We start from the raw sequence: 17,066 nt of genomic DNA on the forward strand, positions 1-17,066 counted from the left end.
CTCTGCACAAGCACTCTCAGCACTTCCATACCCCAGAGCACAAAACTCTGTCTCATGTTCAGTACCTGGACTAGGGTTGTGATGAATGTAAATAGGTTAGAAAAGAACCTCTGATGCGTCAAATACTCAAAGCCTTTAATGGTTTTGGACATGCTGCCAAAGGACCCTACGTCATGAAACTTGGAGGAATTAACATATTAGTTAGGAGTTCAGTGCTTCAGAAAGCATCAGATTGCCATCACTTTTTCTTCAGGGCTCTTTACAAGTCTACTTTCCTCCTCTTTGATGTTTGGGGGAAAAAGCTTCAGAGAAACGTCAAGGGACAGGCAGAAAGAGGTTTGGTCTGAAGCAAGTAGAAACTTGATAAACTATGGACACCCAAGAGATAAACCCTTGAGTTTTTACCAAATAACCAGCCAGTCTTGAACAACTCTCCGCAAAGAGACCTCAAGACTAAGCACAGAAGTGGCCTGAAAATATCCTTTTAGTAGGCCTGTCAGTTGGCACAAATGATTAATTAATTCGTTATTAACCATTAACTACATTATAAATGAAATTAAATAATTTAATTTGCATGTTCTTTTCTCACTCAAGCATGGTGGTGAGTGAAAAAACGGTTTTGGAAATTCCTATTTGAAACTATGCTGGCATTTCTTGGTCAAATCTAAAATGAGGAAAAGAAAACTCAAACACCACTTTGGCTTTGCTTTTTCTTCATGAATTGCATGATAAGTGTCAAAAATTAAAGTAAAAATGCAATATTTATTTAGTTTTTATTTTCAACCGCTGTATGCAACAGACAATAGAAAATTAAAAATGCATAAGTAAAAGTCACTGTTTAGAAAGAGGAAAAAAGTGATTGCATTTTAAGATTGCATTTTCAGCACTGAATGTACTTCAAAAAAAAAAACTACAATTTGTCTTTTCATTTTATACTTTTTTTTCAGGCTGAACAACATGCAAATATATGTTGATTAGCAGTTGTCAGGGTGAGTGGAGCTACCCTCCCTGCCTCTCCTGTTATGGCACTAAAAGGTAAAGTCCCTTGAGGAGCTGCTGGACTAAAAGTAGTCAGCCACGGGAGTCTGCTTCACCCAACAGTGGGGGTCTGTGAGTGAATTCTGCTGTCCCTTCTCTTAGAGGATCATTGAGGGCATCCGTAGCAAGGGAGTGAGTACTAAGTAGGGCACAAGGGACATTCTGAAACACGTAACATGGCTTAAAAAGCACAAAAACTATGACCCAGGAACATCACATTTCTCTCATTTATTACTAATAATAAGTATCTCCACTGTTGAAATGATCAACCTGTAATACAAGAGTAGTACATTTTACATTAAGCTTCTTTTCATTTAAAAAACCATTATAAGGAGAATAGCTTAGAATGGTATATTACTTTCATGTGCTTTATTCACAGAAGAGAAAATAGAAAAAAAGAGGCTCTCCAAAACTAGGCAAATTGGATTCCTATTTTTAAAAAAAGAAAAGAAAAACACTCCTCTATTCACCTGTGCTCTGAGTGTTTGTTTCTGGCCCCTCCCTTGTTAAACACAAACACATAAAGGAATAACACTTTTATTCCAAACCATTACATTAAAGCTGCTCTACTTACAAGGAAAGCATACTTCACTGAATTGCTTCCATTTTACAGACACGGACAGTGGGTAAGTTCAGTCTTTGATAGTTTTTGCCATACGTGAACTGTCTTTTGCTACACATAATACAAAATAATAACACTTTTTGCGCTGTGTAGTTAACTGGTCAGAAAAGCACTGAAGTAGAAACATACCCAAACTGAAAGGGAAACAGCATTAGCGGCAAGTCCCCAGAAAATGAAAACTTTACGTTGCTTAATTCAAGCTTTGACTTAAAGCCCATCTCCAAGTTTACATTTGTGGTATTGTGTTTGTGTGTCCATATATGACCCGTTTTTTCAAACATGTACAACCACAGTGAGCAAGACCACATTAAATACACTGTTGATAAATGACTGCACTGGAAATTTTACACAGTTTAATGCAACATATTTGGTAATACTGAGGATGAGCTTTATTAACTTCAGTAGCTACATGTCCTAAAAAAGAAGACACACTTATTCATGCACTTTTAACAAGTGTTTGTTCACCTCTGATAAACTGAGAAATACACTACACTGCCAAAATCATGTTCAGGCTTGTTTAAGCATTTTAGCCGCACCCATTGCTCAAACGTTTATAACGGCAAGCACATAGTAATGTCCACAAACAAGTGCTGACATTAAACAGGATAATTGATGTAGAGGATTCAACTGAATTAAATTAAATTATTAATAGAGTGTGTTTTTTATGCTCGCATAAAGATCAAGTTTAAAAAGAACAAAGACTCAAAAGGGGAATCCATCCTACTCTGGTCAACACCTAAACAAAACAAATAATTATGAATACATTTATTAATTTAATACATCTAGTATATTTTTCAAAGAAAGAACTTGGAAGCATATCAGATTCATAATGAAAATATTGTAATCATATTCTTTCTATTGTATGAAAATTCAACAGAATAAGAAATTCAGTTGAAAATGCATTAGATCACACTGTCATTCTCATGCTCTTCACCCATTTGTTAATCATCTTATGAGGATAAAGCTTCAGCTCAAAAAGATCTCATGAACATGATGCTAGAGATTTTATAACAGTGTTTGTTCAAAGAGGGGGCACTCTACTTTTAACGTTTAAATGTTGCCATCTTTTGGCAAAATAATATGGACAGAGAGGGCAGTGAGGGTGCAGGAGTTCTTCTAAATATGCGCAGGAGGAATTTAAACTCATTACATTGTGCAATAGGTAACCAATGTAACAAAGAATTGGAGCGATGTGGGCCAATTTTATAGAATGTAAGAATTCTAGGAGTTGATTTTTGGACACACTGAAGTGAGCAGATGATTTTATTATATAAAACATGAACAGTCTAAAGTCTAGAAATATTTTGGGGGTGGAAGACGACATTTTTAACCAGTGACTTTATGTGAGGTTCAAAGAAAGTACACTTACCTAACTACCAATGAGTGTCTGACCATGACCATTAAAAGTGTGAGTAAGAATGTTTAGAAATTATGGATTCAGGAGCACTGAGTAGAACTTCAGTTTAGTCAGGATTTAATGTTAGGAAGTTAATGTTCATCCACCTTTTAAGATCTTGAATAAAGGACAGTAGAGCAGGAGTGGAAGCGTACTGGTAACTTTGGTGCTAATCTAGATCTGTGTGTCATCAACAGTGGAAGTAAAGATAATGTTTACAAATAATCTGACCAAGAAGTAGCATACAGATAATGAAAAGGAGAGGACCTAGGACTGATCCCTGTGGAACTCCTTGAGTGATAGTATCAGTGCAAGATTTGTTTTTACCAAGGGCAACAAACTGCAATCTATTAGAAACATTTGAAGTGAGCCATGTGAGCGCAGTGTTAGTAGTTACAGTGGCTGAGAGATGGAAGATGAGTAAAAAAAATGCCATGGTTAATGTCAAATGTGACACTTAAATCCAGAAAGATAAGAATGCAGAGGGTGCCAGAGTCAATAAAGAGAAGGAGATCATTGAAGACACATAACAAATCTGTCTCGGTGATGTGCATTGTATGGAAGCCAGTTTGGAAATGTTTAAAATAATTTTGACAATTTAAGAAAGACTGCAGTTGGCTATAATATTTTCTATAGTCCAGTAGTTATGAAGTAGTGCTGCATACAAACCAGGCTTTTTATGAATAGTGTTATGGCTGAGGTTTTCAGGACCATAGGGACAAATCCTGAAGCAATGGATGCATTAAGTAAAGCAATAAAGTAACAGATAGGAATAGAAATAAAAGAATAACACGTTACAGATAATGAATGAATGAATGAATGAAAAGTTACTTTTATTTATCTGACTATTTTCCCAAAGAGGCTGGGATTGGGAATGAGGCAGTGGTGACATCAATGTTAATTTGTCTGGTACAGACCGGGTTAGCACAGTCGGATATGTGTTGAACACTAAATCTAGGTAAGTAAGATTATATTGTGGACTGGCATAGCATGTAAGTAACATAATCCATACTAGGATGATGGCAGAGAGTTTGGAGCTGTGCTTACATGTACCAAAATACCATATCTCAATAGTGATAGGCAGTAAGGTCAACCACAAATACTCTAGGAAGCAATATACACTATATTGCCAAAAGAATTTACTCACCCATCCAAATCAGTTGTTCCAATCACTTCCACCGCCACAGGTGTATAAAACCAAGCACCTAGACATGCAGACTGCTTCTGCAAAGAATTGTGAAAGAATGGGTGAACTCTCAGGAGCTCAATGAATTCCAGCATGGTACTGTGATAGAATGCCACCTGTACAATAAGTCCAGTCATGAAATTTTCTCACTACAAAATATTCCACAGTCAACTATCAGTGGTATTATAACAAAGTGGAAGTGATTGGGAATGACAGCGACTCAGCCCAACTCTTGAAAACAAACTCACACCATAACTTCCAACTTTACACTTGGCACAATGCAGTCAGACAAGTAGCATTCTCCTGGAACCACCAAACCCAGACTCGGACTACCAGACGGAGAAGTATAATTCAGCACTTCAGAGAACGTCTCCACTGCTCTAGAGTCTAGTGGTGGAGTGCTGTACACCATTGTAATCGATGCTTTGCATTGCACCTGTTGATGTAAGGCTTGGATGCAGCTGCTCTGCAATGGAAATCCATTCCACAAAGAGCTCTATGTACTATTCTTGAGCAAATCTGAAGGCTACATGAAGTTTGAAGCTCTGTAGTAATTGACTTTGCAGAAAGCTGGCGACTCCTAAAGAGCCTAAAATTCTGAAAGACAACCCCACTCCATTTGGCTCAATGCAGTCAGTCAAGTACCGTTCTCCTGGCAACCGCCAAACCCAGACTCAGTCTGATGAGTTGGCTCGGCCCAACTCAGGCCACATAAAATGACAGATGGGGGTCAGTGTATGCTGAGGCGCATCCTGAGTTGCCATCTTTCTACAGTCAATCAGTTTTTTTTAAATATGCACCCAAACTTTATGAATCTTCTAGGATCTAAGAGCACTAAATAATGTAGACACTGTTTAAAGAGACTCTGGTTTAACTTTTAATTACGTTTTTTCATTTCATTGATCGTTTACTATGAGCTCAGTTAATAGTTCATTATAACTACAGCTTTTTCACTTATATTACTCTCTTTGTACAGTTGTTTTGCTTTTTAATTTTTTCATGTGTCCTTTTTAAATTAAACATAAAAATAATATGATCTAAATATTTTTTGAGATGGAGCACATTGATCTCTAACTAAAACACACACTGATCTCCAACTAAAAGTACTGAAATGTATCCTGGAGGGTTCCAATAAAACAGCAGTTTTCTGAGACTGCTGGAATGCATCCTCAAATGGAATGTAATGTTAATTTGCATTTCAATGGTTTGGTGACAGCATCTCAAAGCATTTGCACAGCTTTTTTTTTTTCATCCACATGATTATGCGTATGACTGATAACCTTCTCTTTTATTTAATTACATTTTATGTCAACCAACCTTACATGTCTGTCACCTTAGAGAAAGAAAAAACATTCCAGAATGCAATTTTGCCAAATATACACACAAATAATTACAAAAAACGTACATGAACAAACATGTCAACTGTTCAAGAATTACTATAATGTTAATTAAAACACTCAAACTACTAAAATCTATTTGAACTGGTGACATTTTGTTTTGTCATGGAGTGGAATGCAGTTTTGTTCGAAGTGGAATTATGTAACACAAAAAAAAGTCCTCCTGTTTCCTTCAAAGTAGACTCAAGCTTCATCACCATTCTTTCTCAGTGATATCCAACATTTAGAAATTCAGTTTACCAGTAGGTTTTAGAAAATGAAAACTACTTTGAACCATTCCTGTCCATCTTCAAAACCTCAAATTGGAAAGAAAATGCTTTGATGGAGAACATGCAGATCATTCCCTCTCAGGAATGGCAGGAATCTGATCTGATCTGATCTGACTGTTCAGACAGAACCTCACTGCAGCAAAAACGAAATAAAATTGGAAATGGACGGGGTCAGCAGAAAGTGCTAGACTCACTTTAACACTGAGCTCTGTGCAGCTAATGTGTCACACGGTTATGCTAAAATAGTACAGTAATCTTGCTGAATGTACCATCAATAAACATGTCAACAAACAGCTATATTTAATATTGTAGCAGCATTTCAAGAGTTCAGGTATTAAGCAAAGTACAAATAATATTTTGTAAAAATTTCACTTGATTTTTATAACGCTTTATAAATATATATATATATATATATATAAATAAATATAAATATATATATATATATATATATATATATATATATATATATATATATATATATATAACTCGGGTGTGGGAGGAGTTCGGTGAGAACATGGAAAACGACTTTCGGTCGGCCCCGAGAAGTTTCTGGCAAACCGTCAGGCGACTCAGGAGGGGAAAGCAGTTTTCCACCAACACTGTATATGGTGGGGGTGGGGAGCTGTTGACCTCGACGGGGGACGTCACCAGACGGTGGAAGGAATACTTCGAGGATCTTCTCAATCCCACCAGCACGTCTTCCGCAGAGGAAGCAGAGCTTGGGGACCCCGGGGGGGGGGCTCGTCTATCACTGGGGCTGAAGTGGCCAAGGTGGTAGGGAAACTCCTTGGCGGTAGGGCCCCGGGGGTGGATGAGGTTCACCCCGGGTTCCTCAAGGCTCTGGATGTTGTGGGGCTGTCCTGGTTGACACGTCTTTGCAACATCGCGTGGACATCGGGGGCAGTGCCTCTGGACTGGCAGACTGGGGTGGTGCTTCCCCTTTTTAAAAAGGGGGATTGGAGGGTGTGTTCCAACTATAGGGGGATCACACTCCTCAGCCTCCCCGGTAAGGTCTATGCGGGGGTACTGGAGAAGAGAGTCCGACTGATAGTTGAACCTCGGATCCAGGAGGAACAATGCGGATTCCGCCCCGGTCGTGGAACACAGGACCAGCTCTTTACCCTCGCTAGGATACTGGAGAGTTTGCTCAACCAGTCTACATGTGTTTTGTGGATCTGGAGAAGGCATTCGACCGTGTCCCTCGGGGTATTCTGTGGGGGGTGCTCAGGGAGTATGGGGTCGAGAGGAGCCAGTTGAGGTGGTTCGGGCATCTGGTTCGGATGCCTCCTGGACGCCTTCCTGGAGAGGTGTTCCGGGCATGTCCAACGGGGAGGAGGCCCCGGGGCAGACCAAGAACACGCTGGAGAGACTATATGTCTCGACTGGCCTGGGAACGCCTCGGTATACCCCCGGAGGAGCTGGAGTCGGTGGCTGGGGAGAGGGAGGTCTGGGTTTCTTTGCTCCGACTGCTTCCCCCGCGACCCGGACCCGGATAAGCGGTGGATAATGGATGGATGGATGGATATATACTGAATTAGAACACATGCCTGATTAATTCCTTTTGCGTTTGAAATCAGTTTGGTCTTTATGTACATATAATTTTATATATAATTTACTTGTCATTTATCATATCTATATTTATTTGTATATAAATATTTAATATTTTTAATTAATTGGATTATTTGATTAATTTTGTTTACAAATAAATTTTATTTTATCACTTATATTATATTATATTTATTCATATTTATATTTACTTATTTATTTTATTGTTTGGTTATTGGGACTTTATATGATTAGTTCATTTTTTTGATGAACTCCTTTCTTATTTTTTATTCATTTATATTGTACCGGTTTAAAATATTTTTTCATGTTGCCCTGTCATGGTTGTCAGGTTTTCTGAATAACAGAAAATTAGAAGAAGCAAAACCTTGTGACACCTGCGGTTAGAAAAGAAATATATATGGAGAGGGTGTCTAGCAACATGTTTCCACAAGTAGGAGCAAAATTGGTCTACATCAGCCTTCACACAAATTATATAAAAAACAGTAAAGTTAAGCTATAAGAAGGACATTTCTAGGAAAATTCAAGAAATGAGGTCTGAGGAATTCCATCCAGTGCAGAGAATATATATATATATACACACACACATACATACATATATACACATACATACATACATACACACACTCACGTTTCATGCTCCCAAATTTGTGAGAACAGTCTTGGTCTAGTGATGTTAGTTTTTTCGTGCTGGCTCACTCACCGTATCTCAGTAAGGGCTGAGAAATCCACTAAAATAAAGTCTTGGTGTATTTGTATGCCAGCTCTTGCTGTGTATCATGGTGGATATTGATTATCTTTCTGCTGTAGGACATACATTTATTCTAAATATATTGTCTGCAAAGAAATTACATGCCAAACTACACATTCTTAAAGGACAATATAGTCTCACTTGCACATTAATATAAAATCACACTTCACAAAATTACAAAATCACACATAATTAATGCAGTGAGGGATTATGAACATCAACGACTATCAAAAAGTACAAAAAAAAATGTTACTCTTACTGTTTACTTTATCAAGGCATTCAGAAAGTAAATTTCGGTTTCATTATTGCTTGTCAAGCTTTGCATTTATTTGCCTTCGTTTGCCCATGGGGTGTTTGTTTTGTAACTTTGCCAAATGCCAGCAGCCATTGCACCTGAACACCAGAACATGCACCTCAACTGACGTGTAACAGGTCTAGGCCTAGCCAGTACATTTGTGGAAGACCTTCTACAGTAGGAAAGCTTGGGTGGCTGCTGAAAGTGGTTTTGTTGGGTTCATTAGGAGGTGCTGTCCCTGTGATCTCTTTGGACCCCAAATGTCTGGGTGCAGTCCCAGCATAAACCAAATGGTGTCATCTTTTGTATTCTTAAAACAGAATTCCTGACTCTCTGAGGTCATTAAAGTTACTGCCTGGAAAAGAGTTCCTGTGGGACCCCGATGTCCAGCTAAGTCTGCCACTGAGCTAATTTCTCCTCCTAATCATCCCTATCTTCAGATAAATTAGCTGAGTCACACCCCATGGTCTCCTCCCTACCTAAGGGCTGATGTGTGGTGAGCTTAGTGGCTCAGGTCAGTTGCCATTACACTTTCCAAGGTGCACACTTTTGGTTGAGGCAAAATATGTTTATTTAATTTATGTCAGTTTTCCAGTATATCCAATTATTTTCCAAAATTTTCCACAGCAATTTTTCAAACTGAATTTAACATATTTAAATCCTGGACTGAAATCCTAATGTGAAAGTAGAGACTAAAAAATTATCAAATGAATAATAGAGGTGAATTTATAAACCAAATATTTTGAGATTGAATCTGGACTATTGAATACTTTTTAGTTATTTCTCCACAGTGATTACATTACTGGTGTGTGCATAAATACAGGTCTTAAAGGTATTACCATGTGTATTGGACAGCAAACGTAGATGTTAATGCACTGGCGAGTGGTTGTATTAATAAAGTTACTAGGTTTTTGCGTGAGGGAGAAATTAGTCATAGAGCTTACAGTTCCATTTGAGGATGCAGTAGATGAAGCACTCAAAAGTAAGAAGCCAAAGTACGTGGAATTAGCAGCTTAGGCGAGGGAATGCAGGTGACAAGCACCAGTGTTAGACCGGTGGAGATAGGTGTTAGGAGATTTGTAACCAAGTCTGCTCCATCCCTGCTTGTGCAGTTCGGCATCAGGGGCTGAAAACTAAGGGCTGGGAAAAAGTTATCAGAAGTAGCTGAAAGGTCTAGTCAGTAGTTGTGAATAAGGAGAGCACAGGTTATAGGTACGAGGAGGACAAGACAGATAAGTCAGATTCTGTGTTGTGTTATATCAGCAGTCATGATACATTAACGATACCAGTGGGGTTAGGTACAGCCTTAGTCACCAGGGAGGCCAGTGTGGATTTACAGTTGATGGTTAAGGGTATGGTAGGGCTGTAAAGCGAGCTTGGAAGGGAGTAGGTCTGGGCAGCCAGACTTCATTTTTTAGCCTTCCGGAAGTGTTGTGGGCTCAATTCATTGAAACAGTGACAAGGGGAAGTGCCTACCTGATGATGCAGTGACTGAGATGTGTACACAATGGCTGGGCCCAGTAAGTAAGCTTTGGTGTTAAGTGTAGCTGGTGCTGAGTAGATCATAAACAGCCACAGCATTGATCTGGGTTAGGACTTAAACGGCCAAAGATTACAGGAATGTGGTGTTTGCAGGTAGGAAGAGAGTGTGGTAGGCCCTATGTGAAGCTCTAATTGATTGGCATCTATTGATATTTGATATTTACATATTATCGTGTGTATGATTATCTATCCTCCAGATATGACCATAACCAGCTGAGAACTGTTCCCACAAGCCCGGTTCAGTTCTCTAATCTGTCTAAAAGAATGCTGTGATTGACAGTAGCAGATGCAGGATCTTTACGAAGGCAGTTTCTTTGCTGTGCTGTGGACGAAATCCTGATTGGAAGTCATTGTAATAACATTGTTCATTTAAGAATTTGCTGAGCTGACTAAAAACGTTCTCAATAATTTTGCCTATGAATGGAAGGTTAGAGATCAGTCTGGATACTGCTGTCTAAATTGCTCTTTTTTAAGAGAGGCTTAATTATTGCAGTTTTTTAGTGCTTGAGGGAAGATCGCTGAAAGGAGAGATGCATTCACTATTTGTAATATGTCCTCATACAGGCAACAGAAGGCTTCCTTCATAAAACAGGAATGGCAGCACATACAGTATGCATGTAGACTGTTTAGGTGCTGGAAAATTTCCTCTAGGGTCTTTTGATCAATAGCATTAAATTCAGACAGGGTGCATTTCTGATATTGAGGCTGTGCAAGAACACATCTGCTGTCCAGAAATGTACTAATGATAGCTTGCTAAATGTTGAGAATTTTGTTGCTAAAGAAAACTACTAATTCATTATATCTTTTCCACATAAAGCAGTTCAGGGTTTACATGTGGCGGTGGATTTCTCAGCCTATGAAATATTGTAAAAGAGGGGCAGTGTTGTTAGAGCTTGTCAGAGAAGTAGGACTCTCTGGCCATATTAACTTCCAAGTAGAATGAATAGAGTTTGTCTTTTGAAATTTCATAATGAATGTGACGTTTAAGGCACTAGTTTCTTCTGGATATTAACACCATGTTGCATTGCCATGATGCATTCTGCTTACCAGACACAATTTTAGTTTTCAGAAATCACCTACTATAATTGATTTATTTGTAAGTGACCTAATATTATAAAGAGCTAGTTTTAAGATAGCGGTATTACGTTCCAGATCAGACTGATGCTTAAGGACATACTGCATAATGTAACTTGTTGTAAGTTGTGGTGGGGTTTTGTTTAACGGTTCATCAATCTGGCTTTGTCCCTGCAGATAACCAGCATCCCTATTGTTGCTGGGAAGTTCAGGTGGGGTGATCATGATTACAGGATTTTTGAGCAGATAGGCAACATCAAAATGCACAAAGAATAATACACTTCTGCACAAAGTCTGTTTCTCCTGACACTTAAAAGTGTACTAGGGATCAATCCCCAAAGTCTGAAGAGATGTGTATTAGTAATAAACCTGGAAAAATTAAATTTGCAATGCAAGGGGAAAAATCTTAAAACTTAAAATCTTTTTTTAAAAACTAAATTTATTGGCCACTGAGTGTATTAACATTGCATATGCAATCCCAAAATGGTAATGATACCGAATATGCAAAACATAAATGAGCTCATTTAAATACAAATGGAATTTCTTTATGTGTCCCATAACATTTGTATTTAAATGTAACATTAATGCACTGTTTCTAATTAATTTGGCTCTTTTGTCACTCATTTGTATACCCCAGTGAAAATGCTCTGAAGTGCTCTCTTCCTCTGGTATTCTGTTTTATACTTTAATCCACCCATCTGTAGATTGCATATAAAAATATAAATCTGGAGGCCATCCTTACACTAATTAGTGTATGTAAACATCCCACAGATCCAGAAACACTAGATATGTTTTCCAGGTTTTTGCAAGACATACAGTAGAATGCTTGTGACTGGATGTCATGCTTTTGTCCTGTGTAGTGTGTTCCTGCTCTGTCTGTGTCTCCCTTGTTTGCCATGTGCTAGGAACACATAGCTGTTATTGTTTTGTTCCTGTCTCCCTCTTTGTCTCCGCCATAGCTCCACCCTCTCGTTTTGCGTCCTTTGTGGTCCTGCCCCCTCGTTATCAGTCCCAGGTGTTTCTTGTCTGTACTGTGTATTTTAGTCCTCTTGTTTCAGTGTTTTTTGTTGGACATTTTCCCTATGTGTGCTTGTTTGGTCTGTCTGCTTCTTTCTCTTCTCTCTAGTCTGTCAGTTCCTGTCTGTACCTTTCCAAGTCTGGTCTGTTTGTCTCCTTTTTTCTTGTGTGGCCCCTTTGCTCTGTCTCTTATTCATGCTCTGTGTTCGGTGTCCATGCTCTCTGTTTAGAACCCCTGGTATATGTCTAATATTTTTATGCCTTTCTGTTTCTTGTTCGTTCCGTGCTAGTTTTCTGGTCTAGGTATCTGTTTGCTATGTTTTGTTACAAGAAATCTGCTGTGTTACTACATTTGCATTTGTCTCTGTCAGTTCACCTGGTCGTGACACTGGAGGAGATTAGCACTCTGCTTAATCCATTCACTGACAAAGAAATAAAAATAACTCTCAAAGTTATAAACACAAGATGGAATCTCAGTCCAAGGAGAAGTAAACAAATTGTATAAAAACGTTTGAAATGTTAACTCACCATTAAGATGAATATTGTTGACGTTTTCATCAGTGACAAATCTTTATTCTTGTGTCATTAGGTTAACCCATGTATGCTCTAGTTACATTGAAAACCTCTGGGGAAATAATGGTGGTTGCCAAAAACTGGTTGACTGCGGACAAAAAGCAAACCTACTGGCGACCATTTAAGTCATCTGAAAAAGTCACAGCAGCTGTTAGAATGAGATCTTCTCCACAAATTCAAGGAAATCTGAGGGAAAGAATAGACATCACATTCAGGGGAGAATTTGGTAAGTTGCACATTTTTTATTGTATGTTGCACTGGTTTTTATACCAGTAAATGATATGGAAAGAGTAAAAATATCATTCTTTTTCCAGCCACCTATGACGATGCATTGAAAAGTCAAGAAGTGCTACAAAGCATAGCAGTTCAGAAGATGGCGTAAGTATAGGCTTCCTTTTTAGTGATTGCAACAGCCACATTTTTATTACACACACAGTACTGCGCAGAAGTCTTAGGCACCTAAGATAATTATATATTTTTAAACTAATGCTTTCTCAGTAGGTGTGGTGCTTGTATAAAGTTATATATAATCACAGTAAATACAAATATATATATATATATATATATATATAGGTGCAAGGTGCTATATTGCAAAGTTTAGTGAACGGCTTTAATAAAGCCAATAAACACATTTCCCTCCATGTTTTTACACATGCATTAACATGAGCCAGTAGAACAACAGTACTTGCCAAAGTAAATGCCTTATATTTTACATGAATACTCAAAGGAATAGCTGAATGAACTATATAAAAAAAATGAGTAACCAGAAAACACTTTAAGTATCCTTCATATATGAAACCTATTAAAATATAAAAAAAAAACCATGATGAACGGACCAATAGAAATGATCCAAAATTACTTGGAATATATGTATATATATATATATTGCTTGAATGGAGCATAATGCAATTGTCTCTAAGGAAATGCAGAATGTTATAATGCTCAGATGCCTATTGAATTAACACAGCCCTTTCAAACAAAAAGCTATAAAAATATGAAAACATGTATGTATTTTAAATTCTGTGATGGATATCTCCTTAGCAAATGTCTGTATTGTGTAAACTGCATCTGATATTGTTTTTGCTGACTTTGTATTAGTGAAAACAACTATGCAGTTCTGTGTTTTCTTGAGTATATGTGGGGTTCTATGTCACTGTCACATGTAACTCTGAAACATGCGTGTCAGCTTTCTTCTTTCCAAGAATCCTGATCAAGTGGAAAACAATATTTTTTTCTATAAATTGTCTGTGAATTTGCTTTCAGTTCAGGTTCCATGTGCTACTGTAGAAAGCTGCTTTTAGCAAAATGCTGCATTGTCTTTTGGCTGTGACAGGGCACCAGTCAATCTGGGGTAATTGCAGCAAATTTCTTTGACAAGATACAGATTAAGCAAAGCCACAAGTAGCTAAGATAACATTAGCTCTATCTAAAGCAGAGCTGTTGACCTGCTGCTCTTAGTGCTGCTGCAAAACAAATTGCTGTAGGAGGGACTGTGACTCCATTGGTTATAGCTGCCCTAAAACAGGTATAACGACGTCCATGAATGTGACCATTTGCAACACTGATGAATAAGGGCCATTGTCTGGGAACTGGTGAATGATATTATCTAATGTCTCTACAATACTCTCTATATATCTAAACACAAGCTTAATAGAGAATCTGATATTTTACTCTCTTAAGTTCAAAGGTATAATGTATTAGGTTTATTTATAGTTGTATATTTTTTATATATGTATATATGTTGTCATTATTTTGATCAATATCTGTGATGTTTTTATAAAAAATAAATAAATAAAAACAGCTCCGTGGCATCTGGAGAACCGCATGAAAAACGAAGAAAACTAAATACAGGGATTGTTTCTAATTTCACCAAAATGATTCCTCAAACATCCCAGTCAAGTTTAACCACTAGAATCGTACGTACAGACAAACTATACGTCAAGTCTCCTTCCAAGACCAATGGTAAGCACACAACGCACACAACACAACAGGCTTATGTTCAGAGTTTCGGTGTCACAGTGTATTGTGTGTTTGACCAACAGAGCAGAGCAAAATCATAAAAATGCTGAGAGAAATTAACAAACAGGTCCAAGCTAATTCTAAAATGCTGAATGAATTACTGAAGAGAGTGGACCGACCCGGACAGCCTTGCAGTACAAGCAGGCTGCCAGAAACATTCAGACCCAAACTGCCACTTACAAGCCTCGGTGAAGTTAAAATGATTGAACAGGAGCTCAGAGACCAGAAAACTAGACAAAACTATGTGAGTAAACTCTCAAGAAACATTTGCTTTTTTGTTACCTTGTTGCATATGCAGAATTCAGATTTGTAAATGTATTTCTGCTTCTGTAATAAGAATGATCAATCACAGTCAATAAACACACGTTGGTATATGGATTGGCGATTCTAAAGTGTCTATAGGTGTGAGTAAATGTGAGTGTTGCGTTGTGAAGGTCACCCCACCGCGACCCTGAAATGAAAAAGCGCAAAAGAAGATGAGATGAGACTCCAGACCCACCGCGACCCTGTACTGGACAAGCACTTACAGACAATGAATGAATGAATGCAAATATCTGATATAATTTATTTCCCCTGCCAACAAGACAGTGTTATTAACAAGGCAGTGCCATTTACAGGCTTTCATTAAAGTTATATGGTACATCAACTTAAAATAAGGTTCTCAATATGTGTGTATTTATTGTTCATTTCCACAGATACAGTACTTGTCAGGACTGGGAGGCTTTGGTCCTAAGGAGATCATCAGAGGGATAATGCAGGCTGTTATGACAGACGAGCTAGCAATGTCATTTAATTGGCAAGGAAGGCAAAATAAAAATCCCATCTCTGCTCTTGCCTTAACTAAAATAATCAAAGGTTATTATTTGTTGAATTTACTACACACAGAGTAACAGTATTTTTTTCATACAGTTGTGTTCAAAATTACACAAATCAACCATAACATTATGACCACCTCCTTGTATCTACTTACTGTCCATTCTCTCAGCTCCACTGACCATACAGAAGAACTTGATATTTTGTATGCTTTATTTTCCTCCTTTCACCCTGTGCTTCAATAGTCAGGACCACTACAGTATGAAAGACAGTAAGACTATGTAAAACTATGTGTTGGGATTTGTTTAGAAATATTGTGTGTTATGTTAGCTACCGAGGTTTTCATATAAATGAACAAAATTAGCAATTTTGTTCATTTATTCCCAGGGCCTTTAAACTTTCATATAAAACATGTTTTGATATAGTGTACTTAAAAATATATAATCTTACATTTAACTGCTCCCGCCACACCCCAAACACCCTCATTAACGCTAAGCTTTGACTTGTGCCCTATATTTTCAGCTGCTGGAATGCGTTGTGGAGTTAACAATGCTCTATCCGAAAAGGAAATCAAGAATTGGCTGAGATATGCTTCAGAGTGTAATGCTCGGATGAAAATGAAAGACTTAAAAGGTAAGTGAGCCTAGTCCTGCACTACACATGGTCTGTGAGCTCGATCATTGTAGCGGTTCTTAGCTTTAGACCAATAGCAGTACTTGAACTCATAAAGAAGGCAGAAGGAAAAAAAACCCTGAAGAACTGTGAGGAGCAGAATCATAGTTACAGGAAATTTCTGTTTCAGTATTGTCTGGTTAGTTATATATATATATATTTTATATATATTACAGAATTTGAGATATGGCTTAGTTAATCTTTATCTTGTCTTGTAGATCCCGAAGCTGGAACCTCACCGGTAACTTCTGTCACTCCATCGGATGCCTGTGATTTCATGGCTGGCCAAGCCTTTCACTATTCCCATTTAATTCAGCAAAACCTAGAGTTCAAGTGACCTTAACCCAAACAGGTTGCTGTTATTGTCAGGTCACAATCAATATTTTACAAACTATATATGTATACACCACTCAGACATTGCATTGCCATTTAGGTGGAATTTGTATTTTTTCTCAATGTAAATCACATTTGGGTTCCTGAAAGGCACTATATAAATGTAACTTACTAGTTGTACAACTGCGGAATTTACTCCATATGTTGCTCTGCATACCCTGTTACCTTTGATAGTGTTAATGTGTTTTTGGTTAATTTCCCTCTCATTTTTGCCTTGACTTCTTCTCTGAATCAAACTGAGATAGCATATTGTAGTTTCAGTTTCTTTTTATTCAGTAAGTAAAATTCCCCTGCAGTCCCAAATAAATGGTGCTCAACCCCTTTCTGGCTGATTTGAATTTTCTTTGACTCCTGTTCATTATAATGCATCCACGTTTCATTCCTGGATAATAGATGACTCCTCATATTTCTTATGAGCCATGGGTATTAGAGGTACCAATTTGCAT

The 17,066-nt window shown here is 37.8% G+C and overlaps 1 protein-coding gene across 3 annotated transcripts; it reads left to right on the forward strand.

Moving 5' to 3' along the window:
- The first annotated feature begins 1,070 nt into the window (after positions 1 to 1,070).
- Positions 1,071 to 16,908, forward strand: LOC136700443 (uncharacterized). Of its 3 annotated transcripts, none has more exons than XM_066675807.1 (8): positions 1,071 to 1,170; positions 12,740 to 12,949; positions 13,038 to 13,101; positions 14,525 to 14,685; positions 14,766 to 14,986; positions 15,438 to 15,597; positions 16,078 to 16,188; positions 16,446 to 16,908. In XM_066675807.1, the coding sequence occupies exons 2-8, from the start codon at positions 12,748 to 12,750 to the stop codon at positions 16,562 to 16,564; spliced, it is 1,038 nt and encodes a 345-aa protein (XP_066531904.1). In that variant the 5' UTR covers positions 1,071 to 1,170; positions 12,740 to 12,747; the 3' UTR covers positions 16,565 to 16,908. The 3 variants fall into 3 exon arrangements, with proteins under 3 accessions (XP_066531904.1, XP_066531905.1, XP_066531903.1); XM_066675808.1 differs by lacking the exon at positions 1,071 to 1,170 and adding an exon at positions 1,615 to 1,664; XM_066675806.1 differs by lacking the exon at positions 1,071 to 1,170 and adding an exon at positions 12,304 to 12,649.
- Positions 16,909 to 17,066: the final 158 nt, after the last annotated feature.

This window comes from Hoplias malabaricus, chromosome 6 (assembly GCF_029633855.1).
Source record: "Hoplias malabaricus isolate fHopMal1 chromosome 6, fHopMal1.hap1, whole genome shotgun sequence".
Taxonomy (NCBI): Eukaryota; Metazoa; Chordata; class Actinopteri; order Characiformes; family Erythrinidae; genus Hoplias; species Hoplias malabaricus.

Excerpts from the sequence above, each read along its gene's own strand:
- LOC136700443 (XM_066675807.1), top strand. The coding sequence starts at position 12,748 with ATGTATGCTCTAGTTACATTGAAAACCTCTGGGGAAATAATGGTGGTT. Across the intron at positions 13,102-14,524 it reads ATAGCAGTTCAGAAGATGGC|CTCCGTGGCATCTGGAGAAC; the intron begins GTAAGTATAGGC and ends AAATAAAAACAG. Across the intron at positions 16,189-16,445 it reads GAAAATGAAAGACTTAAAAG|ATCCCGAAGCTGGAACCTCA; the intron begins GTAAGTGAGCCT and ends CTTGTCTTGTAG.